The sequence below is a fragment of the Dendrobates tinctorius genome, unplaced genomic scaffold (genome assembly GCF_039654945.1).
Source record: "Dendrobates tinctorius isolate UK_male_01 unplaced genomic scaffold, ASM3965494v1 ptg000172l, whole genome shotgun sequence".
Classification (NCBI taxonomy): Eukaryota; Metazoa; Chordata; class Amphibia; order Anura; family Dendrobatidae; genus Dendrobates; species Dendrobates tinctorius.
In genome coordinates, this window is record NW_027361839.1 from 2017357 (window position 1) to 2044705 (window position 27349).

Genomic DNA, 27349 nt, shown 5'->3' on the forward strand with positions numbered 1-27349 from the left:
CAGCGGCACTCCTGGACAAGAGTTGGAGCAGTGCCAGCAGCTCCAAGGAGCAGAGCACTGGCCAGTCAGGGCCCCCAGCAGGCAGGCAGGGGTACTGCAACACCAAGTCTGCTAATGTAAATAGTGGTCTATCTGGAAGTGAGAGTGGGAGTGAGATAGGAGATATTTTTGAAGAGCTGTTTGAGGACATAAATGGTGATGTGAGCGATATGGATGAGGGAGTGAGTGCGAATGTGAATATGGCAGTAAATGCTGGAGTGAGTGCCGGAGCGAGTGGAAATAATAAAAGAGTGAACGGGAGAGTGAATGAGGGTGCTGGCACAAGTGGTGGTAGTGGTGGGAGGGCTGGCCCGTCTGCCCCCCCAGCCGCGAGGCCCCAACGTAATTATGCGGGGGTCGCGGCTGGGGGTCGGGGTGGTTCCGGGGGGGTCTCCTCGCCTCCGGGCTCCAGGGACGGCGGTTTGCACCGCCGTTTCCTGGAGGCCCTCCAAAGGGGAGAAAGATCGATCATGGTAGAGGGGAGGACAGTGGACCTGTCTTTCTGGATAGAGAGACATGGCCTAGCAGCCTTCCAAAATCAAAGGGAGGGAGGGACTGTTTGGTCTCTCCCCACAGCCGGGCAGGGGCCGCCAAGAAGGAATGTGGTCCGTCTTAGGTGGGGGGGCAGTGAAGCTTGTCCACCTAGGAGCAAGGTGGTGGAGCTCCTCCTTAAGATGGGCTTCGGGGCGAATGACATCTTTGCCCTGATACACCCTTCGGCGTCCCGCTTCTTCGACGTCAGCTTCGTGCGGCCAGAGGGGCTTGAGCTCTTCTGGTCAAACTACGAGCTGGTGCGAGAAGAGCCCGGATGGCGAGACTTCGTGGCTCAAGCGGTGTCTCGCCAAAATTCCGTCAAGCGAGTGACCGTGGTTACATGTAACGAGTCACTCGCAGGCGTGGACATCATGACGTGGCTTTCCCGTTACGGGGAGGTCACCGAGGTCCCAAAAAAGAACAGGGACGAGTTTGGCATCTGGTCGGGGGGCTGGACCTTCATGGTCAAATTGAAGGTTTCCGGCGGCACGGTCACCCACATCCCTTCCTCGGCGTTCCTGGGAAGGGACAGGATCCTGGTCTTCTACCAGGGGCAACCGAAGGTCTGCCACAAGTGCGGCGACCCCACTCACTTCAGCGCCAACTGCAAGGTGCAGAAGTGCGCGTTGTGTGGTGGGGTAGGTCACCTGGCTGCCTTGTGCAAAGACATTCGGTGCCACCTGTGTGGTGACCTGGGTCACCCTCTCAGCCGCTGCCCTCGCTCTTTCTCTAATGCCGCCACAGGCCCGGTGGGGGGAGACCGCGGGGGGGCAACCCCCGGTGGCGCTGCTTCTGCTGTGGCAGGTGGTGGCGAAGGGGGAAGGGCTGAGGGGCCAGTGAGGAAGGGCAATGCTGCAAGGGGCCCCGCGTACCAGCGGAGGCAGGAAAAACGCCAGGGAGGTAAGGGACAGGTGGAGCCTCGGGCAACCGGGGTGATGCCTGCTCCTCCCTCCAGGCCCGTGGCCAAAGCCTCTGAGGCCCTGGGGGAGAGTGCGGTGAGTGAGGAGATCAGGAGGATGGAGAGAGAGGAGAAAGCGGCTGACTCGGACAATTCCTCTCAGTATGAAAGTGTTGATGAGGATGTCCAAGAGCAGCCTACAGCACCAGGTGGCAAAACCAGGCGTGCCAAGCGCAAAGCGGTGGGGAGGAAGGCTGACAAGCCTTCAAAGTCCCCCCCGCCCCCGACCACAAGGGTGCATACGGAAGGGCCCGCTGACCCCCCTCTGATCAGACTCTCCAACCGGTTCAGCGCCCTCGGGGGTTCAGATGATGAACCGCAAGACGAGGGTACTGGGCCGGGGGTAACACCGGAGGGTCCTTCGGGGGATGGCGGAGTCCGTCCCTCAGGGGGCATTGCTCCTCCTGAGGGGGGGACAGACCTGGAACCCGGGGGCGAGGACACCGGGGGGGGTGGGATGGACACGTCGGGAGCTTCCCTGAAAAGGAAGGTGTCTGACCCCTCCCCAGGAGGAGGTAATAGCGGGGTAGGGAAGAAATTGGCCATCCAACTCGATCACCCATGATGGCTGAACTCGCCCCGTTGACGCTGGCGTCTATTAATGTCGCCAGCATTAAGTCAGATGCGGCTCGCTTCACGGCCTTTGATTTTTTCTCCCAGATTGAGGCAGAAATTTTATTCTTGCAAGAGACCAGACTAACAGACATGGGGGCCATCTATAAAGCACGGAGGGAGTGGAGGTGCGGGCCCTCATACTGGTCTCTTGCGGCCGAGCCGTATAGCGGGGTGGCAGTCCTTTTTAAGACTGCAGCAGTTGAATGCCGACGGGTTACTGAGTTGGAAATGGGGAGGTGCCTGATCCTAGATGTCTTCATGAGGGGACAAGAGCTCCGGCTCATCAACATCTACGGCCCGCAGTCCAAGTGGGACCGCAAATGTCTCTTCCTGAGGATCAAGCCCTTTCTTTTTACGAGCCGACAGGTGGTCTTCGGTGGGGACTTCAACACCATTACGAGGTCCCGTGACCGGGGGGGTCCCGGAGATCGCCTGGCTTATGATAGCGTCGCGTTGAATAGCATAGCCAGTGAAGCTCGCCTGGTGGATGCCCACATCCGGCACACCCCAGGTCACGGAGGTTTCACCTACCATAGGGGTAGCTGTAGGTCTAGAATAGACAGGTTTTTTTTGAAGGAGGACGCCATCTTTTCTGCTGTGTCCGCCGTTGAGGTGGAGTTCTCCGATCACTGTCTAATTTTCTTTTCTCTGAATGTTGCAGAGACTCCTCGGATGGGAAGAGGGCTGTGGAAGCTCAATTCGTCCCTGCTGGAAGAAGCGGAGGTGAGACAATCCTTCGAGGATTTTCTTCAGAGCCAGGTACCGCTGTTGGATCTCTGTAGTAGTAAGTCAGAGTGGTGGGAGATCTTCAAAAAGCGGGTGGCGGGGTTCTTCCGTCAGCTCTCGAGCCTCAGGAGTCTGAACAGGCACCGCTTGTACCAGGCTCTGGGGAGGAAACTCGAGCAGCTTGTCTCGACTGGAGGTGACCGAGAGGAAATCTCCAGAGTGAAATCTTTGCTCAAGAGGTGTCAGTATGATAGGCACACATCTTTGGTTTTTGAGAGGGACTTCGGGAAGTACCGCTCGCCCGACCCTTACAGAAACTGTAAGATGTCAGTGAATTGTAAGATGGTGACAGGACTGATCGACAGTACGGGGTCCCTGAACAGATCCAAATCAGGGATCCTGGAGGTGGTCAGATCCTTCTACTCACACCTCTTGGAAAAGAAGGATCTGGATCGGGACAGGATGTCGGCTTTCCTGGCTGAAGCCATCCCTGAGCCAGGGGGTGACCCCTCTCTTGGTGTTTTGGCAGAAGAAATCAGGGAAGAGGAAGTGAGACTGGCCATTGATGGGCTTCGGCTCAAGAAATCGCCAGGTCCGGATGGCTTAACATCTGAGTTCTATAAGACTTTTAGGGACTCCTTGGTCCCCCTCTTGACAGGGGTCTTTAATGAGTGTCTCTCCTCGGGCACTCTTCCCGGCTCAATGAGGAAGTCAGCCCTCATTATTCTGTCAAAGGGTAAGGATCCGTCCCGAATCGAGAACTGGCGTCCCATAGCGCTTCTCGATACGGACCGGAAGGTTCTGGCCAAGGTGCTGTTTAATCGGCTGGTGAAGTTTGCACCCCGGCTCCTTTCAGGGGCCCAGCATTGCTCTGTTCCAGGCCGCAGTACTTTTAGTGCTGTGCTCGGTGTCCGAGAGGCAGTGGAGCAGGGTAGGGCAGGTCACTGGAAGGGGTACTTGCTGTCATTAGATCAAGCGAAAGCCTTTGACCGGGTCAACCACGAGTACCTCTGGTCCGTCCTTTTGAGGTATGGTCTGCCTGGGAGGTTTGTAAAATGGTTAGAGATCTTGTACCAAGGGGCTGAGACTTTTCCGCTGGTGAATGGTTGGTCAGGTCGTCCTTTTGAGGTGGGTTCTGGGGTCCGTCAGGGCTGTCCGCTGAGCCCGCTTTTATACGTGTTCGCGATCGATCCCTTCTTAAGGAGGGTAGATCGTGGACCGTTGGCGGGAGTCGGGATGGACCGGGCGGGCTCTGGCTCCTCTCTGAGGGTGGTGGCGTACGCCGATGATGTTTCCCTGTTCGTATCCTCGAGAGGGGAGGCGGACTGGGTCATGTCGGAGGTAGTGCGCTACTCGGAGGCATCCGGGTCCATGATCAACCGGGATAAGTGTGAAAGTCTCTGGCTGGGAGGGGGAGATCCTAGTTTTGATCTCCCGGACACCCTTCCAGGGCCCCAGGCCACCGCCAAAATTCTAGGCATCGAATTTGGCCCCGGGGACTACCCCCAGCAAAATTGGGAGGGCAGACTTAAGATCGCCGCCCAAAAGGTGGACCAATGGAAGGGTTGGTCTTTAACCCTGAGGGAAAGGGTTGCCCTGGCTAAAGGCTATCTGCTACCTTTATTGATATACTTGGGCAGTGTGTGCATCTTGCCGGAACCTCTCTGGACGCGGGTCTATAGCCTGTTCTTCCAATTGTTATGGGGGAATAGGCTTAACCTAATCAAGAGGGAGGTTACATACCGTACGAGACTAGGCGGGTTGGGTATGGTCAACCCGGTGATGTTTCTAGTAAACACCTTTCTTAAGACTAACATCTCTAACCTTTGGCTAGAGAGGGCTCCTCCGTGGGTAGTCTCCTGCAAGGGTTGGCTTTGGCCTTTCTTCCAGGAATGGGAGACAGGAGGGCGGGTGAAGGACCTACGCACACCTCATGGGCATCTTCCGGCTTACGCTACCCCGGTTCTGAAGGTGATCCGCCGGTGGGGTCTGGGAATGTGGGAAATCAGGACCATGTCGAGGCAGTGCCTTGACAGGAGGGTCCTGTTGACCCATTTCCAGAAGCCCCTGGCCCTTAAGGATTGCCCAGGCCGGGATCTGGAGGTCGGGCTGGGGCTTTTAAATTCTAAGCGGATCCCCATGAAGTTTTGGGACTTGACCTGGCGTTGCTTCCACGGGAGGCTGTATGTAAGGGACAACTTGAAGTGCAGGAACTCCGATGACCGGGGTTGCCCTCGTGAGGAGTGTGGCGACGTGCTGGAAAGCATGGAGCACTTCCTGCTTCATTGTCCCTTTAATGCAGAGGTTTACAACAGGGTGGGTGCCTCCATACGTTGGCCGCGGCTGGCGTCCCTCTCCTACACTGAATGGGCCTATGGAGCGTTCAGATCCCTGGGTGGCCGGGACCCGTGCACTTTATTCCTAGTCAGTGCAGCGGTTAGGTTCCACACTTGGAATGCACGGTGCCTAGTTACGACGCGGAAAAAAACCCTCCCAAGGGATGAGGTGGTAGGAAACATCTTGGGTGACCTGGTGAAGGTCCGTTCTTTGGAGTTCGAAAGGTTGGGTGTGAGGAAGGCCTCTTGGCTTTGGAGAGGCCTCTCCTTTTAAAAACGCACTCAAGGGAGAGCTAGCTCCGTGTGAATGAGGGTAGGGATAGCATAAGTTTCACTGGGTGTGTTAGGGACAGAAGTAGGGGCAGATAGGGACAGGGAGGGACAGGCACTGAGGGACAGATAGAGAGTTAGTTATGATAAGTTAGGTAGAGTAGGGGCAGGTAGGGACAGATAGGGACAGGTTTCTTTTTTTTTAGGGACAGAAGTAGGGACAGTCTTAGTTCTTGAGGGATAGGATGAATGTGTTAGTGAGGGATGGAGCCTCTAGAACCCCGTTTTCCTGGTGGTGGGCTGGTGCATGCCACCTTAGCTTTTTGTTTTAAAAACAGGACATATAATGGATATTGGGCTTACAGGTGCCAAACTTGGGCCTTGGGTATGTAAATGCTGTGTTTAGTTTGTATATTAATGCGTAAGTAGATGGGATGGTATTGAGAGTTTTGGAAAATGGCTTTTGGTTGTGCTTTGGTAAAAGGAAAAACATATAACACACGTTTTTTTTAGTTAGAATGTGTGGATGGGGTGTAGTCAGGTTGGGAGGGGGGTGCATGGGGGGTGGTGGATGGATGACCGGATGCCAAGAGCAACATGAAGGAGCAGAGGAGCAGGGCAGGAGAAGTAGACTCTGCGGACCCTGGAAATAATTTTCGTGTGGAATCAAAAGGCCATAAACTTTCGTGGACCAGATTTTGCAGTGACAAGGCTACAAACTTGTAGGACCTGCGGTGCAAGGTGGTGGGAAAAAAAGGCTGCGAACTTGTTGCCATGTGTGGGAGAGGAGAAAAAAAAAAAAAAAAAAAAAAAAATCTTTGCTGTGTAATAGGAGGTAAGGTTTGTCGGCCAAAGTGGCAGAGTTCTTGTTTTTTTCAAGGCGGAGGGCCAGGAAAGGGTTATTTTCGTTTGGTTTTTGTAAATAGTAAAATTGTAAATAGTAAACTAGTAAAATCGGTGAGGTGTGAATGGGGGTGAATGGAGTGAGAGTGGGGAGAGGGGTTTATGTTTCTTTGTATTCTCTTTTAAGTGGATTCCTGCTGGGGGACCCTAAGCTGCCGAGCTCAGTGGGGGACAAGGAAAGGATTTGGACTTTCAGTTGTTTGCGCATGTTTTGCACATTTTATGTCTGTCTATGTTGGTTTTCTTTAGTTTATGTATTGTGGTTTGTTTCTGAGTGTAATTTTGATAATTTTGTAAAATAAAAGAGTTGGAGGATAAGAGGTGATGTGACCGTGTGGAGGGTCCCCACCTCCAGGTCCTGGTCTTTGGCCGGGGCGTCCCCTTCCTCCTTCTTGGCAGGGATCTCTTTGGACACCAGGCTGTATGTGGTGACCACGATGTCGTACTGCGCCAACCTGTGGAGGAGAAAGCGAGACGGTCACAGGGCAGAAACGAAGCCTCGGCGCTGACACGATAGCGCCCCCTCGTGTACAGACAGGTCTCATACAGACCCTCACCCTTACAGTGGATCCAGCACAGACAATCCTCTGTGAGGTGAGCGGCTCGGAGTCCACGGAACATCTACAACTGTGCGCCTATGACAACACTGATGGGCAGAACACGGCGGAAGACGCCGCACACTGCGCCACCTCACACCCACAGCGTCACCCCGTGCCCATGTTTGCTCGTCCAGGTGTCAGGGGTGAAATGCTCCTGGCAGACAGATCTTCAGGGGAAGGTGCTGGTGTCGGTGACACGCTGGCGCAGCGCAGGCACAGCTTTCTAAGAGGAGTGGCGCCTGGGCAGCTGGTACTGGGGGATTTCTGAAACCATCTGTATCCACCAGGCGGAAGGGCAGCATTTCTGTGGCCAAAGGTTTGGAGATGGAGTGTAAGCTCTTCGCCTTGTCATGTGTAGGAGGAAACATTCTTTGATGTGACCACAACTGCGGGACAGAGGGCTGGCTGCTGTGCTGAGAGTATGGAGAACAGGACAAACTGCTGGGCCGCGAGAGCGGTGGATTGTGCTAGGTGACATAACAGCAGCAGTCGTGTCCACTTCAGCTGACCGCCTATCACTCACCCCGACTGCACGGGGTAAACAATAGTAGTTTCAGCGGCTGGAGACCTGTGTGAGAAGAATTGGAATGGTGACGGAAAGGAAGAAGCAGCAGATGGTGTTGATGGGATAGCTGACGGTTTGTGAGGCCTGCTAGTCTGCATTTTAGAGCAGTGAGATTCCCACACTAAGGCATGTTGATCGCGCATGTGCCGGTTCATGAATGTTGTGGTCAAATTATTGCAATTTTTGCCTCTACAGAGTTTTTTTTTGCAAGTTTGACAGATAATGTGTGTTGGGTCATCCTTTGTGGTCTCAAAAAACGCCCAAGCCAGGCAACCCTTGCCACCCCTGCGAACTGCACACTCGCGATCGGCGCTGGCCATAGCCAGAGTTGGGGTTGAGGATGCAGTGCTTGTCATGGTTGCATCACTTCATTTCTGAACGGGAAGCCGCAAAATAACTTCCTCATCTTCCTCCTCCGCTGAGCTACTCAGCTGCATATCTCTGGGTTCACACCAAGTGGGATCTACAACCTCATCGTCATCTTCTCTGTTCTCACACTCCTCACCCTGAGAGTCTCCCTCCTCCTCTTCCTGCCCTGACATCACAGTACAGTCCGCATGCGCCTCTGGTATCTGAGTCTTAACAGGATCACCTTCATCCTTGGTGGTTAACGTCTGATGACAAGGGTCTGGATTCTACTAGGACCCTACTTCGTCCAGTCCCGGATACAACATGAAAACATTTTGGGTATCGGTGCAGATGCTTTCCTCTTTTGGATTCTGTGAGCAGACTTCTGATGCCCATGGAATAGAATGTGTGAACAGCACTGCAGAATGGCCCATCTGTGGTTCCCCACAGTCAGTTGGGTGTTTTGAAACATTTGATGCGGTGGGAAACAAGGGTGATTGTGGTGTGACCTCTGAGGATTGTACTGTGTGTGATGTTGCGGTGGAGGAAGAGGAGGAGAGGCCACTTGATGCAGCGTTGCCATTCACTGGAGCACATGCTCTTTCTGAGCCTCATCTACAAGGCGTACCACTGTGCGGCTGCCAAAGAAAGGGAGTGAGTAGCCTGGTGTCACGACCCACAAGGGTGGGTCCAGAGGACGGCACAACGAACACCAACAACTGGGATGGAAAAAGGGAGAGGAAGGTCCTAAAAATAGGGAACGAGGGATTGGGCACCTCCTAACACAGCCTGTGCCTATCCCTAAGCTCCCCTAACGCCCTATGTGGGTCCTTCCCCTCCGCCGCCGTCACGTGCCTAGTCTCAGATTGTCACCTCACTAATACCTGGCTAGTGCACTGGCCGGTAAGGACGCTAGCTCACCACTGCAGATGGTGTAAACACAGGAGGTAGTGGCAAGCACGAGACAGACAAGACAGGGAGTAAGAAAACTTATCCTTCAAGCTTCTGCTGCTGGCTCCACACAGCAGAGGATACAGAACCAGGACCTCAAGCAGCTGACACACGCTGGCACCAGAGCGCTCCACACTCCTCGGCTGGTCCCCAGAGGAAAACTATCACCAACAGTCAGCTGATGCGTCAGGTGACTATGTAAATGATGGTGAGAGTGGTCACCACACGCATCAGCTGACCGGCAATACAGCAGCTGCCAGCAAGGAAACTGACATTAACCCTTGCTAGCCTGAAAAGAAAAAAGCTACATTTAAATTATAGCGGAACCAGAGCTGTCACAAACGCAAACCTGAATCGTGACATCCGTCCAGGAACAGAAGTGGTCAGCGGTCTCTGGAGGACGAGGCGGTGTTTGTTCACCTGAGCCTTCAGCAATATTATCACCTCACCCACGGACACGGCGAACACCGAGCCTATCCCCCTTCCACCACCACCTCGCTTTCCCCACTCATGCTGCATGTTCCCTTCCCCTCTTGTACCTGCTGTCTCACAACCTCAGGCCACAGCTGTCAGTCACCTGCCACTACACGAACAGTCACTATTTATTCTCTGAGTGTGCCTGAACTACACTCTTATATCGGACGATGGTTACGTGGCGCTCCTCCGGCCTCCTGACCTCCTCCGGCCTCCTGTCCTCCTCCGGCCTCCTGTCCTCCTCCGGCCTCCTGACCTCCTCCGGCCTCCTGACCTCCTCCGGCCTCCTGATCACAGTGGTATCACAAATGATTAGGAGGAGACACTGGGGCCTCCGGAGACGGCCACACAGACGTCACACAACGATCGATGTCACACAAGACAGGATCCGCTCTACGTCACTGTCAACGCCAGCACTGGGGCAGGGGCGACCTCTCTGCACCGTGACACTGAGACAATGGCGCCAGCAAAACAAGATGTCCGCTGTTTATATGGACAGGGACATGTGACTTCAGCAGCAAATCACAGAAGGCCTTCTGTCATGGCGTTGTGGATGGTTTCTGTACTCTGATTGGCTGCCGGAATCAGCGCTCCTGCTGACTAGGAGACGGGTGAACAATCCCGAACCCTCATCTGTACTGACTAATGGATCATCTGGAGTCACATAGTGCTGCCACCTAGTGTCACCTGCGGGTAATGCAGCCTCTGTGTTATGTGCTTTGTAGTGCTGCCACCTAGTGTCACCTGCGGGTAATGCAGCCTCTGTGTTATGTGCTTTGTAGTGCTGCCACCTAGCGTCACCTGCGGGTAATGCAGCCTCTGTGTTATGTGCTTTGTAGTGCTGCCACCTAGTGTCACCTGCGGGTAATGCAGCCTCTGTGTTATGTGCTTTGTACTGCTGCCACCTAGTGTCACCTGCAGGTAATGCAGCCTCTGTGTTATGTGCTGCCACCTAGTGTCACCTGCAGGTAATGCAGCCTCTGTGTTATGTGCTGCCACCTAGTGTCACCTGCGGGTAATGCAGCCTCTGTGTTATGTGCTTTGTAGTGCTGCCACCTAGTGTCACCTGCGGGTAATGCAGCCTCTGTGTTATGTGCTTTGTAGTGCTGCCACCTAGTGTCACCTGCGGGTAATGCAGCCTCTGTGTTATGTGCTTTGTACTGCTGCCACCTAGTGTCACTTGCGGGTAATGCAGCCTCTGTGTTATGTGCTGCCACCTAGTGTCACCTGCAGGTAATGCAGCCTCTGTGTTATGTGCTGCCACCTAGTGTCACCTGCAGGTAATGCGGCCTCTGTGTTATGTGCTTTGTAGTGCTGCCACCTAGTGTCACCTGCGGGTAATGCAGCCTCTGTGTTATGTGCTTTGTAGTGCTGCCACCTAGTGTCACCTGCGGGTAATGCAGTCTCTGTGTTATGTGCTTTGTAGTGCTGCCACCTAGTGTCACCTGCGGGTAATGCAGTCTCTGTGTTATGTGCTTTGTAGTGCTGCCACCTAGTGTCACCTGCGGGTAATGCAGTCTCTGTGTTATGTGCTTTGTAGTGCTGCCACCTAGTGTCACCTGCAGGTAATGCAGCCTCTGTGTTATGTGCTGCCACCTAGTGTCACCTGCAGGTAATGCAGCCTCTGTGTTATGTGCTGCCACCTAGTGTCACCTGCAGGTAATGCAGCCTCTGTGTTATGTGCTTTGTAGTGCTGCCACCTAGTGTCACCTGCGGGTAATGCAGCCTCTGTGTTATGTGCTTTGTAGTGCTGCCACCTAGTGTCACCTGCGGGTAATGCAGTCTCTGTGTTATGTGCTTTGCAGTGCTGCCACCTAGTGTCACCTGCAGGTAATGCAGCCTCTGTGTTATGTGCTGCCACCTAGTGTCACCTGCAGGTATTGCAGCCTCTATGTTATGTGCTTTGTAGTGCTGCCTCCTAGTGTCACCTGCGGGTAATGCAGTCTCTGTGTTATGTGCTTTGTAGTGCAGCCATCTAGTGTCACCTGCGGGTAATGCAGCCTCTGTGTTATGTGCTTTGTAGTGCTGCCACCTAGTGTCACCTGCGGGTAATGCAGCCTCTGTGTTATGTGCTTTGTAGTGCAGCCACCTAGTGTCACCTGCGGGTAATGTAGCCTCTGTGCTATGTGCTTTGTAGTGCTGCCACCTAGTGTCACCTGCGGGTAATGCAGCCTCTGTGTTATGTGCTTTGTAGTGCTGCCATCTAGTGTCACCTGCGGGTAATGCGGCCTCTGTGTTATGTGCTTTGTAGTGCTGCCACCTAGTGTCACCTGCGGGTAATGCAGCCTCTGTGTTATGTGCTTTGTAGTGCTGCCATCTAGTGTCACCTGCGGGTAATGCAGCCATTGTGTTATGTGCTTTGTAGTGCTGCCAACTAGTGTCACCTGCGGGTAATGCAGCCATTGTGTTATGTGATTTGTAGTGCTGCCACCTAGTGTCACCTGCGGGTAATGCAGCCTCTGTGCTATGTGCTTTGTAGTGCTGCCACCTAGTGTCACCTGCGGGTAATGCAGCCTCTGTGTTATGTGCTTTGTAGTGCTGCCATCTAGTGTCACCTGCGGGTAATGCAGTCTCTGTTATGTGCTTTGTAGTGCTGCCACCTAGTGTCACCTGCGGGTAATGCAGCCTCTGTGTTATGTGCTTTGTAGTGCTGCCATCTAGTGTCACCTGCGGGTAATGCAGTCTCTGTTATGTGCTTTGTAGTGCTGCCACCTAGTGTCACCTGCGGGTAATGCAGCTACTGTGTTATGTGCTTTGTAGTGCTGCCACCTAGTGTCACCTGCGGGTAATGCAGCCTATGTGTTATGTGCTTTGTAGTGCTGCCACTTAGTGTAGTCTCGTGTCATAATGCAGTGTGTGCTGCTATCTACAGGCCGGTGAAGGAGACGGCCGCCATCTATAGTCAGCTGCAGGTGTTAAATGCACTATAATGCGGATAAGGTGGCACAGCCTCCACGTGGCCATAGACGCCCCAAATAATGATACTGAAATAAGGTCCGACCGTGCGCTGGTGCCGGGGCCCTGGTGCAAGACAATGGCCGCACTCAAGTGCAGGCAGGTCCTGCATGAAAGCATCAACGCCAGTGATCGACCCTCACCCTGGAGACCCTCGGGGACATACTGTATCAGTGCAGCACAGTCCTCTGGCGGCGCGGTACCCTCCCGCGGCATGGAACCCTCAGGCAGCACAGCACACAGATCACTGTCTGTAACTCACATCTTACAGTCCTTCTCCCGGTTGGCGCCATGATATAAGTACACCCGTAGCCGCCCGCCACTCACTCTCTTCTCTACTTCCTTCTTCCAATGATGAACAAGAGACGCCGGGCAGATGATGAGAGTCCCGCGAGAGACAGTCAGCGTGGAATCTGGGAACAGAAAAGGAGAACTGTGTGATCGCAGGGTAGAGGGTCATGTGACCATTGTGCCCACTATAGGCATGTAGTGGGGCATCAATGGGTACATGAGGCAGAAACACTATCATTACCCGTCTTAGAGATCCAGGACTCCAACTGCTTCTCCTCTTCCTTCACAGACGTCTGCCGCTGTTTCTGGGCAAGAATGAGGGCGATCATGGTGAGAGTCTTCCCCAACCCCATGTCATCCGCTGAAGACACAATAATCAGAGTGTGAGACCGGTCAATCACCAGGAGCAGGGTGCGGGCGCCCTGTATTATACTGCCCAGACCACCCAACAGGTCCCATTAATAACAGATATAGAAATCTGTATGTAATGAGCTCCATCTAGTGGTGAGTGTAAAAATTTGTATGTAGTGAGCTCCCCCTAGTGGTGGCTGTATAAATCTGTATGTAGTGAGCTCCCTCTAGTGGTGACTGTATAAATCTGTATGTAGTGAGCTCCCTCTAGTGGTAGCTGTATAAATCTCTATGTAGTGAGCTCCCTCTAGTGGTGACTGTATAAATCTGTATGTAGTGAGCTCCCCCTAGTGGTGACTGTATAAATCTGTATGTAGTGAGCTCCCACTAGTAATGACTGTATAAATCTGTATGTAGTGAGCTCCCTCTAGTGGTGAGTGTATAAATTTGTATGTAGTGAGCTCCCTCTAGTGGTGGATGTATAAATCTGTATGTAGTGAGCTCCCCCTAGTGGTGACTATATAAATCTGTATGTAGTGAGCTCCCCCTAGTGGTGACTATATAAATCTGTATGTAGTGAGCTCCCTCTAGTGGTGGCTGTATAAATCTGTATGTAGTGAGCTCCCCCTAGTGGTGGCTGTATAAATCTGTATGTATTGAGCTCCCCCTAGTGGTGGCTGTATAAATCTGTAAGTAGTGAGCTCCTCCTTGGTGGTGTCTGTATATAAATCTGTATGTAGTGAGCTCCCCCTAGTGGTGACTATATAAATCTGTATGTAGTGAGCTCCCCCTAGTGGTGACTATATAAATCTGTATGTAGTGAGCTCCCTCTAGTGGTGGCTGTATAAATCTGTATGTAGTGAGCTCCCTCTAGTGGTGGCTGTATAAATCTGTATGTAGTGAGCTCCCCCTAGTGGTGGCTGTATAAATCTGTATGTAGTGAGCTCCTCCTTGGTGGTGACTGTATATAAATCTGTATGTAGTGAGCTCCCCCTAGTGGTGACTATATAAATCTGTATGTAGTGAGCTCCCTCTAGTGGTGGCTGTATAAATCTGTATGTAGTAAGCTTCCTCCAGTGGTGACTATATACATCTGTATGTAGTGAGCTCCCTCTAGTGGTGCTGTATAAATCTGTATGTAGTGAGCTCCCTCTAGTGGTGGCTGTATAAATCTGTATGTAGTAAGCTTCCTCCAGTGGTGACTATATAAATCTGTATGTAGTGAGCTCTTCCTAGTGGTGGCTCTATAAATCTGTATGTAGTGAGCTCCCTCTAGTGGTGACTGTATAAATCTGTATGTAGTGAGCTCTCTCTAGTGGTAGCTGTATAAATCTGTAAGTAGTGAGCTCCCCCTAGTGGTGAGTGTATAAATCTGTATGTAGTGAGCTCCCCCTAGTGGTGACTATAGAAATCTGTAAGTAGTGAGCTCCCCCTAGTGGTGGCTGTATAAATCTGTATGTATTGAGCTCCCCCTAGTGGTGACTGTATAAATCGGAATGTAGTGAGCTCCTCCTTGGTGGTGACTGAATATAAATCTGTATGTAGTGAGCTCCCCCTAGTGGTGACTATATAAATCTGTATGTAGTGAGCTCCCCCTAGTGGTGACTATATAAATCTGTATGTAGTGAGCTCCCTCTAGTGGTGGCTGTATAAATCTGTATGTAGTGAGCTCCCCCTAGTGGTGGCTGTATAAATCTGTATGTATTGAGCTCCCCCTAGTGGTGGCTGTATAAATCTGTAAGTAGTGAGCTCCTCCTTGGTGGTGTCTGTATATAAATCTGTATGTAGTGAGCTCCCCCTAGTGGTGACTATATAAATCTGTATGTAGTGAGCTCCCCCTAGTGGTGACTATAAATCTGTATGTAGTGAACTCCCTCTAGTGGTGGCTGTATAAATCTGTATGTAGTGAGCTCCCCCTAGTGGTGGCTGTATAAATCTGTATGTAGTGAGCTCCTCCTTGGTGGTGACTGTATATAAATCTGTATGTAGTGAGCTCCCCCTAGTGGTGACTATATAAATCTGTATGTAGTGAGCTCCCTCTAGTGGTGGCTGTATAAATCTGTATGTAGTAAGCTTCCTCCAGTGGTGACTATATACATCTGTATGTAGTGAGCTCCCTCTAGTGGTGGCTGTATAAATCTGTATGTAGTGAGCTCCCTCTAGTGGTGGCTGTATAAATCTGTATGTAGTAAGCTTCCTCCAGTGGTGACTATATAAATCTGTATGTAGTGAGCTCTTCCTAGTGGTGGCTCTATAAATCTGTATGTAGTGAGCTCCCTCTAGTGGTGGCTGTATAAATCTGTATGTATTGAGCTCCTCCTTGGTGGTGGCTGTATAAATCTGTATGTAGTGAGCTCCCTCTAGTGGTGACTGTATAAATCTGTATGTAGTGAGCTCTCTCTAGTGGTAGCTGTATAAATCTGTAAGTAGTGAGCTCCCCCTAGTGGTGAGTGTATAAATCTGTATGTAGTGAGCTCCCCCTAGTGGTGGCTGTATAAATCTGTATGTAGTGAGCTCCCTCTAGTGGTGGCTGTATAAATCTGTATGTAGTGAGCTCCCCCTAGTGGTGGCTGTATAAATCTGTATGTAGTGGCTCTATATGCAGTACTGGGGCCCTATGATTTTGATGTCCACCCTGCGCTATCAGGTAGACTCAGATCTGTGGCACAGCGGCTGCTACTTACCCAGAATCCCTCCCTGTGGCCGCTGAGTCTCCCTCCATTGCAGCCAGGCCAGGGCTTGCTTCTGATGCAGGAGTAGCGGGACCTGAAATATGAAGATCTGCTGTGACACTGGTGCCCACTGGTGATTCTGTGAGGCGAGCAGTGGGGGGGTGTTACCTTTAGTCCTCGGGGGTCCTCCGCGTTGTTCTCTGGGCCCGGACAGGTCTCCAGGCTCTTGTGCAGATGATCGATGGCGTCGCTGGTTGCATTTCTAACAGCAAATAGTTTTTCCTCGGTCATCCGGCCGCCGTACAGACTCTGCCACTGAGGGGTCACTGTGGCGGGCACAGAGGACCTTAGCCGATAGGTCATCGGGGGGGGGGCACAGATCATATGGGGGGGGGGACAAAATCACAACACCCACCAGGTCCTAAGGGATGGGAGTTGTACTTCCCCAGCAGCTCCAGAGGACAGGAGATACAGAAGCTGCCCCCAACACCAGAGAACGGAGTCCCCAACAAGGCTGCACCCCCCCCCACAATGCCGCATCTCTCCCCTTCCCCCACAATGCCGCGTCTCTCCCCTTCGATCATAATGCAACATCTCTCCCCTTCCCCCACAATGCCGCATCTCTCCCCTACCGTCACAATGCCGCATCTTTCCCCTTCCCCCACAATGCCGCATCTCCCACAATGCCGCATCTCTCCACATGTAATCGAAGTACATGTATCAAAGTACTGGCAGTTATAACATGGCAGTTAGACAGGGCAGGAGACAGGTAAGACCTTTATATACATCTACTCCCTGTACATTTGGAGTGCAACAAATATATACCACTAGATTATGGCCCGATGCTATCGCATCGGGAGGATGCGATAGCATCACACCTCTTGCCATGTTAACCCTCAACACACACACTCCTATCAACCTTTCACCATCTCCACTCACTCTTTCACTCCACATACGACCCCTTCTCTCACTCCGTCTCTCATACTCACACCGTCATCGCCGCTGCTCCACGATCCCCGACATCTTCTTCCGCCTTCGCCATCCTGGATCCAGACGTTGTCCACGCCGACGACATGTTCTTGCGGCGACGCCATCTTGAGTATCGTGAAATCCCGCGATAATCAAGATGGCGTCACCGGAAGAACATGTCGCCGGCGTGGACGACGTCGGGATCCAAAATGGCGTCGGCGAAATCTCGCGAGTTTTCGCCGACGCCATTTTGGATCCCGACGTCGTCCTCGCCGGCGACATGTTCTTGCGGCGACGCCATCTTGAGTATCGCGGGATTTCGCCGATCCAAAATAGCGTCGCCGCAGGAACATGTCGCCGGCGTGGATGCGGTCGGGATCCAAAATGGCGTCGGCGAAATCTCTCGAGATTTCGCCAACGCCATTTTGGATCCCGACCGCATCCACGCCGGCGACATATTCTTGCGGCGACGCCATCTTGACTATCGCGGGATTTCGCCGATCCAAAATGGCGTGGACGCAAGAACATGTCGCCGGCGTGGAGGACGTCTGGATCCAGGATGGCGCCGGCGGAAGATGTCGGGGATCGTGGATCAGCGGCGATGACGGCGTGAGTATGAGAGACGGAGTGAGAGAAAGGGTCGTATGTGGCGTGAAAAAGTGAGTGGACGTGAGTGGAGATGGTGAAAGGTGAGAGGAGTGTGTGTGTTGAGGGTTAACATGGAAAGAGGTGTGTTGTGACGTCACCGGTTACAACTGGACGGAAGTTGTTATAACCGGAAGCTGCTTAGGGCATTTATTATTATAGATATGCATTTGTGTAATTTACATCCTGGCCGCTGCATTCACACACATCCACCGCCCTGGCATTAACTCTCTACACTCCATCCACATCGGCCCCTCGCTTCTTTCCTCTCCTATGTATAGCACTCACGCTCTTTTCACATTGCTAAATTGCACAGATCCAGCCAGTCCCACCATTCAACATCAGAGACGCTCTCACAAATCACTTAACCATCTGCTCACTCTTTCTATCCTCCTTCTCCTAGTTGCAGGAGACATTGCTCCCAACCCTGGTCCCCCATGTTGTAGAAAGTCAAACCTCCCGACTGCTACACTCAGAAACCCCTCTAATCTTATTAATATTCCCTGCATGCCATCTGTCTCTCTTAATTGTGCACTTTGGAATTCTCGCTCAGTGTGTAACAAACTCTCCTTCATTCATGACTTTTTCCTTTCTAATTCTCTTAACCTTCTGGCTCTTACTGAAACCTGGATCCAGCAGTCAGACACTACCGCTGCTGCTGCTCTTTCATACGGGGGGCTTCACTTCTCTCATACCCCAAGATCAGACAATAGAGCTGGTGGAGGCGTTGGTCTGCTCCTATCACCAAAATGTACCTTTCAGGTTATCCCTCAACTACCCTCACTTGTCTTCCCTTCTTCTTTTGAGGTCCATGCCGTCAGACTCTACACCCCCTTTTCCATGCGAGTGGCGGTGGTGTATCGTCCTCCCGGCCCCTCCCATCAGTTCCTGGATCATTTTGCCACTTGGCCTCCACATTTTCTCTCCTGTGACATCCCTACCCTCATCATGGGAGATTTCAACATCCCCATTGCTCTTCCCCTCTCCCCATCTGCTACTCACCTTTTATCTCTAACCTCCTCTTTTGGCCTTTCGCAGCTTACTAATTCTCCAACGCATGAAGACGGGAACTCCCTCGACTTGGTCTTCTCTCGGCTTTGTGCAGTGGATGATTTTGCAAACTCCCCTCTCCCGCTCTCTGACCACAACCTTCTTTCATTCTCTATCAAGAACTGCCAGGCTGCTCAGGTCACCCCCACTGTCCAGACTTATAGAAACATACAGGCCATTAACACCCAGAAACTTATGAAGAACTTGCCGTCTTCATTGGCCCCTATCTCCTCCCTCTCATGTCCTGATTCTGCACTGAAGCATTACAATGAAACACGTCAAAGTGCCCTGGATGAATTTGCACCTCCTATACATAGAACACCACAACACAGACGGTGACAACCCTGGCACACTCTGCAAACACGTTTCCTGCAGCGGTGCTCCAGGTGCGCCGAATATCTGTGGAGAAAATCCAATCTACAAGAAGATTTCATCCATTATAAGTTTATGCTTCGAACATACAACACTGCCCTTCACCTCTCCAAACAAACCTATTTCAACACCCTCATCACCTCACTGTCCAATAACCCGAAACGTCTCTTTGACACTTTTCATTCTCTACTCAATCCAAGAGTACAGGCCCCAACCACGGAGCTCCGAGCTGACGATCTGGCCAATTACTTCAAAGAAAAAAGTGACCAGATCCGACAGGAAATTATCTCCCAATCCCCTCATACCATGCACTGTCCTCCCTCCCCCACTGCATCTAACTCACTCTCTGATTTTGAACCAGTCACAGAAGAAGTAAGCAGGCTCCTTGCATCTTCTCACCCAACTACTTGCCCCAGTGACCAATTTCCGTCACATCTCCTCCAGTCCCTTTCCCCTGCTGTGACCCCTCACCTAACTAAAATATTTAACCTCTCTTCTGGTATTTTTCCCTCCTCATTTAAGCATGCCATCATACATCCACTACTTAAAAAACCATCCTTGACCAAAACTGTGCCGCTAACTATAGACCTGTCTCTAATCTTCCCTTCATCTCTAAACTCCTGGAACGCCTGGTCCACTCGCGTCTTATCCGCTATCTCATTGATAACTCTCTTCTCGACCCTCTCCAATCCGGTTTCCGCTCTTTACACTCTACTGAAACTGCCCTCACTAAAATCTCTAATGATCTACTAACAGCTAAATCTAATGGTCATTCCTCCATGCTAATTCTCTTGGATCTCTCTGCAGCATTCGACACGGTGGATCATCAGCTCCTCCTCACTATGCTCCGCTCCATCGGCCTCAAGGACACCGTTCTCTCCTGGTTCTCCTCCTATCTCTCCGACCGCTCCTTTACTGTATCTGTTGCCGATTCCTCCTCCTCTCACCTTCCCCTTACTGTTGGGGTCCCCCAAGGATCAGTTCTAGGCCCCCTCCTCTTCTCCTTGTACACTGCCCCTATTGGTCAAACAATCAGTAGATTTGGTTTCCAGTACCATCTCTATGCTGATGACACCCAATTATACGCTTCTTCTCCTGACATCACGCCTGCCTTTCTAGAAAACACCGGCGATTGTCTAAACGCTGTGTCTAATATCATGTCCTCACTATATCTGAAACTGAACCTGTCAAAGACTGAACTCCTTGTGATTCCTCCCGCTACTAATGTACCTACACCCGACATTGCCATTTCCGTCTGTGGTTCCACTATTACTCCCCAGCAACATGCCCGCTGTCTTGGGGTCATACTTGACTCCGAGCTTTCCTTTTCCCCCCACATTCGATCACTGGCTCGCTCTTGTTATCTGCACCTCAAAAACATTTCTAGAATTCGACCTTTTTTTTTACTTTTGACTCCGCAAAAACTCTGACTGTTTCTCTTATTCATTCTCGTCTAGACTATTGTAACTCTCTTCTAATCGGTCTCCCTCTTACCAAACTCTCCCCCCTCCAATCTGTCTTGAATGCTGCAGCCAGGATCATATTCCTCACCAATCGTTACACCGATGCCTCTACCTTGTGCCAGTCATTACACTGGCTACCCATCCACTCCAGAATTCAGTATAAACTTATTACCCTCACCCACAAAGCCCTCCATGGCTCAGCACCACCCTACATCTCCTCCCTTGTTTCAGTATACCACCCTACCCACGCCCTCCGTTCTGCTGATGACCTGAGGTTAGCACCCTCAATAATCAGAACCTCCCACTCCCGTCTCCAAGACTTTACACGTGCTGCGCCAATTCTTTGGAATGCACTTCCCAGGTCAATACGATTAGTCCCCAATCCCCACAATTTTAAGCGTGCCCTGAAAACGCATTTATTCAGACTGGCCTATCACCCCAACACATTAACCTAATCTATCCCTGTGTGGCACAGCCAAAAGTTTTATCATAACCAGGTTCCCCGCATCATGTTCCCACATGCTTTATGCATCCATTAACCCTCTGCGTCTGTACTGTTACACACTTAACATTATGGCTGGTCCATACAATCAGGGCAACTGTTACCACCCACCTTTCGTGTGTCCCTCTTTCCTCATAGATTGTAAGCTTGTGAGCAGGGCCCTCACTCCTCTTGGTATCTGTTATGATCTATGTGATTATTGTTATGCTGTAATGTCTATTGTCTGTACAAGTCCCCTCCGAAATGTAAAGTGCTGCGGAATATGTTGGCGCTATAGAAATACAATTTATTATTATTATTATCCGGCCGCTGTACAGACTCTGCCACTGAGGGGTCACTGCGGAGGGCACAGAGGACGTTAGCCGATATATCATCGGGGGGCACAGATCATATGGTGGGGGGGGGGGGCACAATCACAACACCCACCAGGGCCTAAGGGATGGAAGTTGTACTTCCCAGCAGCTCCAGAGGACAGGAGATACAAAAGCTGCCCCCAACACCAGAGAACGGAGTCCCCAAAAATGCTGCACCCCCCCACAATGCCGCATCTCTCCCCTTCCCCCACAATGCCGCATCTCTCCCCTTCCCCCACAGTGCCGCGTCTCTCCCCTTCCCCCACAGTGCCGCGTCTCTCCCCTTCCCCCACAACGCCGCGTCTCTCCCCTTCCCCCACAACGCCGCGTCTCTCCCCTTCCCCCACAACGCCGCGTCTCTCCCCTTCCCCCACAACGCCGCGTCTCTCCCCTTCCCTCACAACGCCGCGTCTCTCCCCTTCCCCCACAACGCCGCGTCTCTCCCCTTCCCCCACAACGCCGCTTCTCTCCCCTTCCCCCACAACGCCGCGTCTCTCCCCTTCCCCCACAACGCCGCATCTCTCCCCTTCCCCCACAATGCCGCATCTCTCCCCTTCCCCCACAATGCCGCATCTCTCCCCTTCCCCCACAATGCCACATCTCCCCTCCCACTTACCACTGTACAGGCTGCTGTAATTCTGGCTCAGAGTTGACCCTTGAAGACCCAGTGTGCTGGGAGGAAGTTCACAGAAACTCAAAGGCTTCACCCCTCGTTGTCCCTCTGCTGCGACATCTCTGCTGTGCGGGGGTCCGGGGATCGGCTGAAGCTTTGGCCTCGTCTTCTGTTCATTACCTGAAAGAGCAGATGAGGCCTCGTCTTCACTGGCACCATCCTTCCCCGTCATCGCCCACCCTCGATGCCGTCCTTCTCCACTCCCAACACCCTCCTTCCCCGGCCTCAACCACCCTTGAAGCTGTCCTCCCCCGGCACCATCCACATATGAAACCGTCCTCCCCTGGCCTCACCCACCCCTGAATCCTCCCCCGGCATCATCCACCTACGACACCGTCCTTACCCGGAATCAACTACCCTCGACACCGTCCTCCCCCACCCCTGAATCTGTCCTCACCCGGCATCACCCACCCTCGACACCATCCTCCCCCACCCCTGAAGCTGTCCTCCCCTGGCATCACCCACCCTCGACAGTCCTCCCCTGGCATCACCCACCCTTGACACAGTCCTACCCCGGCATCATCCACCTACGACACCGTCCTCTCCCGGCATCACCCACCCCCAACACCGTCCTCACCTGATTGGGTCACAGCCTCAGTAGATAGAGACATTGACTTCAGCGCATCTTCCAGCTCCTGCACCTGTTTCATGAGCCGGACTCCTCCATCTGGCAGTGCCTTCAGGTTCACTGATGCCAGGGTGGCCTGAAGAGCAGGAGAGGGGATTAAATAGGGGTACACTGGGAGGAGGTGGAGCCAGAGGGCAGGGCACACCTGGGGAGGGGGTGTAGCCACAGAGGGTACACCTGGGGAAGGGGTGGAGCCACAGAGGGCACACCCGGGAAAGGGGTGGAGCCGGGCACAGGAGAACTATTGGGATAATATGAGGAGGTGACTGAGCTGTTAGGGGCAGATGAAGGCGAAGCTGCACACCTGAACACAATGGAGGGTAAGATGAAGTTTTGCAGCCACCTGTCCCGGACAGTTCTGCCCTGGCTGTGCAGCTCCCTTACCACACAAGACCCCCAGATGGAGCCACTCACCTTCTTCTGTTGCAGCTGGGCAGACAGCATGGAATGCAGGGCGGCGGCGCTCTGATCCTCACTTGCGGGAGTGAAGCCCGGGAAGGACATGATGGTTCTCTGTTTCCCCAATGTTTTCTCTCTTCCTGGCTGAGAGCTCACAAACACAACATCATCGTCCTTCTCCTCCACGAGATCCTGTACGGGAGCAGGGCGTCTCACGCTGGGGCCCCTGGAGGTCTTTCCTTCCTTCTGCATGGTCTCTTCTGGAAGCTTCTTCTTGATGGTGACCCCGGCCGGCAGCTGTTTCTCTTTCCACCCCTGAAATGACGCTTGTTCGTCAGAATGTCCGCCATCGTTGGGAGGTCGTGTCCTCCAGGTTCTCTCCTCCATGATGTCTCCGTCCTCAGACATTCTCCTGGACTCCTCACTGCTCTTATTTGTTTGCCTCACCTGATCGTTACTTATCTTTTCCACAATGTTTAGGGACCTCATCTCTTCGCTTGATTTGTCCTCGCCGCTCATCTTATGGTGATCATCAACGGTTATCTCGCCGCTCGTCTTCTGGTTCCCACCACTGGTTCTCTCGCCGCTCGTCTTCCGATGATCATCTGCGGTTCTCTCACCGCTCGTCTTCTGGTTCCCACCACTGGTTTTCTCGCCGCTCGTCTTCTGGTTCCCATCAGCTATTCTCTCACCGCTCGTCTTCTGGTTCCCACCACTGGTTCTCTCACCGCTCGTCTTCCGGTGATCATCAGCAATTCTCTCTCCATTCGTCTTTTGGTTCCCACCACTGGTTCTCTCGCCGCTGGTCTTCTGATTCTCACCACTAGTTCTCTCGCTGTTCATCTTCCGGTGATCATCAGCGGTTCTCTCGCTGTTCATCTTCTGGTGATCATCAGCAGTTCTCTCGCCGCTTGTCTTCCAGTGATCATCAGCGGTTCTCTCACCGCTCGTCTTCTGGTTCCCACCACTGGTTCTCTCGCTGCTCGTCTTCTGGTGATCATCAGCGGTTCTCTCGCTGTTCGTCTTCCGGTGATCATCACCAGTTCTCTCGCTACTCGTCTCCCGGTGATCATCAGCAGTTCTCTCGCTGATCTGTTTCCAGGTAGCGGGTCTTGGCCCCTCGTTTAAAACCTTGAAGGGGTTTCTGGGGGGATTCCCTATCATCTCAGGGGGAAGGTCACATCTCTGCGGGACTTTGCTGCTTGACTCCTGGAAGAATGTAACAGCAGATGAGTGAGCGCTCCCGGGAGTTTATCCTCCAGGGACACCCACAGAGCGGCACCATGATGGCCCTCATACTGCAATGTATTCATCCCCCACCACTGCTGCTGGACACAGGAGAGCAGTGATGGCGGCCAGTCCGTAGTCACCCAGATACTGGTGGTTACCTGCTTCCAGGGAACGCTGCCACAGAACTTCTTCCCATCGCTCTTCATACAGCGATAATACAACCTGCAGAGACCAGAGAAGTCATCATCACCCCATCATCCTCACCCGCAGCTGCAGCAACGACAGTCTCACCTGTAATTCCCAGCATCCTGCTTCACCAAAGCCTGAAGGTCCAGCTGGGAGTCGTCATGGAGGAGACAGTGCGAGGCCGGCAGACTGGAGGGAAGAGGAGACAGTAAGCAAGAGGACGGTGGCCATCACTGACCAGGGACATTACACGAAAGGAGGAGGCGGCATTAGTGAGGAAGAGGAAGAAGGGACGACGACGCCAGACGGGAGGAAGAGGGGACGACGACGACGCCAGACGGGAGGAAGAGGGGACGACGACGACGCCAGACGGGAGGAAGAGGGGACGACGACGACGCCAGACGGGAGGAAGAGGGGACGACGACGACGCCAGACGGGAGGAAGAGGGGACGACGACGACGCCAGACGGGAGGAAGAGGGGACGACGACGCCAGACGGGAGGAAGAGGGGACGACGACGACGACGCCAGACGGGAGGAAGAGGGGACGACGACGACGACGCCAGACGGGAGGAAGAGGGGACGACGACGACGACGCCAGACGGGAGGAAGAGGGGACGACGACGACGACGCCAGACGGGAGGAAGAGGGGACGACGACGCCAGACGGGAGGAAGAGGGGACGACGACGCCAGACGGGAGGAAGAGGGGACGACGACGACGACGCCAGACGGGAGGAAGAGGGGACGACGACGACGACGCCAGACGGGAGGAAGAGGGGACGACGACGACGCCAGACGGGAGGAAGAGGGGACGACGACGACGCCAGACGGGAGGAAGAGGGGACGACGACGACGCCAGACGGGAGGAAGAGGGGACGACGACGACGCCAGACGGGAGGAAGAGGGGACGACGACGACGCCAGACGGGAGGAAGAGGGGACGATGACTGTTACAGAACCCCCCAGCACCCCGAATAGGAGATGTATGCCCTTAATGCAGCAACCGACCGGCTGCGACCCCCTGGGCAGAGGTAAACGAGATACCCCACTTCTGACCTCCCCCCACCTTTGTAAATCCCACGGCTATTGTAATGTAGGTCTGGCGTCTTAATTGGAGTCTGTTATCTACTGGCTGGACACACATTGATTGTCCTGCCCTCTGTATGTATATATATTCTGAGACCGATGAGTAAAATGTTGTCACACTGGAAATACATGGAGTAGCAGTGATCTTTTATATGTTCCCATGTTACAAAGCCTTTCGAACCAGCCTCATTCATTCAGAAGGATGGAAAAGCAGAGTGGACCTCCTGAGAAACGGGGTGGTAATGTAAAGAGGTATTACAGCCCAGGAGACCCCGTTACGCCGACACCGGACGGGAGGAAGAGGGGGACGCCGACACCGGACGGGAGGAAGAGGGGGACGCCGACACCGGACGGGAGGAAGAGGGGGGACGCCACACGGGAGGAGGGCACATTACAAGGAGGGGGTTGGGCACCATTGTCTGGCTCCTCCCACTTACTCTGTGGGGCAGGTATATGGGCAGTTCAGGCCACGATTGGCTGGGCAGACGTAGAAGCTCCTCCCCTTGTTGGGCCCCTCCCGTGTCCCGGTCTTCAGCAGACAGACGGCCCCTGGAGACATACGAATCACATGACTTAGCGGAGCCAATCCCTGGGGCCCCTGCAGCGTCCGTGGCGGCCATGTTACTACTCACCGTGCTCAGGACAGCGAACCTTGTCCATGACGTCACCTGCAAAGGAGGAAACACGATGAGCAGCGCAGGGGCGGGGCCAGAGCTGGACCCTCCCCTGCATTGAGGACACACTGCGGCCCCGCACACAGAGCACCACTACCTGCCGGTCCGCCCCTACAATCACAGCGCACTTCGCTGCTCCCACACGGTGGTGCAGAGAGCGGCGGCGGTGGTGTGGCCCTGACGCTCCCGGGGCCCCGCGCTGCACAGCCGCACTCTCTCCTCACTCTCACCGGTGTCTTAGCGACTTGTGGAGCTTCAGCCAATCAGCTCGCGGCCTGCAGTATTGCGATGACGTCACGTAAGCGGCCACCAATTAGTTTTCTCAGCAGCGAAGCGTCATAATTTTCAAAAAGCCGGCGCGGCTTAGAGGGCGGGCACTGTCCCTGAGGCTGCGTCCAGTAACCAATCACATAGCGTATCTACAACTAGCGCTCCGCCTCACGTCCAATCAGCGTCAACGCACTGTGTGCGAGATGGTTCAGTCAGCCAATCAGCATACAGACCTTAACAGACTCTAGAGGTCAAAGCTTTTCTCAGGGTGTGACTCCAGTCTCAGGTCCCGAAGGACGCCATATTTGGTAAGATGTTACGTTCCAAGTAATTAGCGAGGCTCCGAGATCATGGCGTCTGTACAGCGGCCGTTCTGGGAAACAGCCCATGTTAGTGTGTTTTCTGGTCGCCATGGGGCTCTGTTGTGGACTTGGCACGTGTGTGAGGCGGGTGATGGCTGCTGCTCGTTGCTCCGTGGCGCTCAGTCTTGGCGCTGATGGTTCTCGTGGTGCATTGTGGGGAGGATGCGGCGCTTTCATCGCTTCTTCCTGCGGTGTTTCGGGAGGTGAAGGGTGGAATTTTGTAGTTGTGATTTTTTCTTCTTGCTGAGTTTCGCTGATGGGTGAAATAACTGAATTCCAAGAGGTCGACGTCCGCGAAGGCAGCGACACCGCTCCGGTCTGTGACGTGGAGATCGGCGGTGGAGTCAGGGGTTTTATATTCCTAGTTTATTTTTATAATAATAATAAATTTTATTTCTATAGCGCCGACCTATTCCGCAGCACTTTACATTTCGGAGGGGATTTGTACAGACAATAGACATTACAGCATAACAATAATCACATAGATTATAACAAATACCAAGAGGAGTGAGGGCCCTGCTCACAAGCTTACAGTCTATGAGGAAAGAGGGAGACACGAAAGGTGGGTGGTAACAGTTGCCCTGATTGTATGGACCAGCCATAATGTTAAGTGTGTAACAGTACAGACGCAGAGGGCTAATGGAGGCATAAAGCATGTGGGAACATGATGCGGGGAACCTGGTTATGGTAAAACTTTTGGCTCTGCCACACAGGGATAGATTAGGTTAATGTGTTGAGGCGGTAGGCCAGTCTGAATAAATGCGTTTTCAGGACACGCTTAAAATTGTGGGGATTGGGGACTAATCGTATTGACCTGGGAAGTGCATTCCAAAGAATTGGTGCAGCACGTGTAAAGTCTTGGAGACGGGAGTGGGAGGTTCTGACTATTGAGGATGCTAACC

At 53.1% G+C, this 27349-nt stretch overlaps 1 protein-coding gene across 3 annotated transcripts in view; it reads right to left on the reverse strand.

The window, feature by feature from the left end:
- The window catches only part of TTF2 (transcription termination factor 2), a 73252-nt gene extending 47102 nt beyond the window's left edge, over nt 1–26150 (reverse strand). Inside the window, exons 1-14 of one of the 3 annotated variants that reach the window (XM_073551028.1) lie at nt 25913–26039; nt 25774–25809; nt 25579–25690; nt 24163–24246; nt 24030–24093; nt 23089–23850; nt 22657–22956; nt 22192–22318; nt 21558–21734; nt 15756–15913; nt 15600–15681; nt 12806–12925; nt 12536–12686; nt 6731–6836 (exon numbers count right to left, since the gene is read on the reverse strand). In XM_073551028.1, the coding sequence (XP_073407129.1) occupies nt 6731–6836; nt 12536–12686; nt 12806–12925; nt 15600–15681; nt 15756–15913; nt 21558–21734; nt 22192–22318; nt 22657–22956; nt 23089–23850; nt 24030–24093; nt 24163–24246; nt 25579–25690; nt 25774–25801 (2271 nt within the window). In that variant the 5' untranslated portion in view covers nt 25802–25809; nt 25913–26039. The other 2 variants (XM_073551027.1, XM_073551026.1) reach the window with 2 other exon arrangements.
- Nucleotides 26151–27349: the final 1199 nt, after the last annotated feature.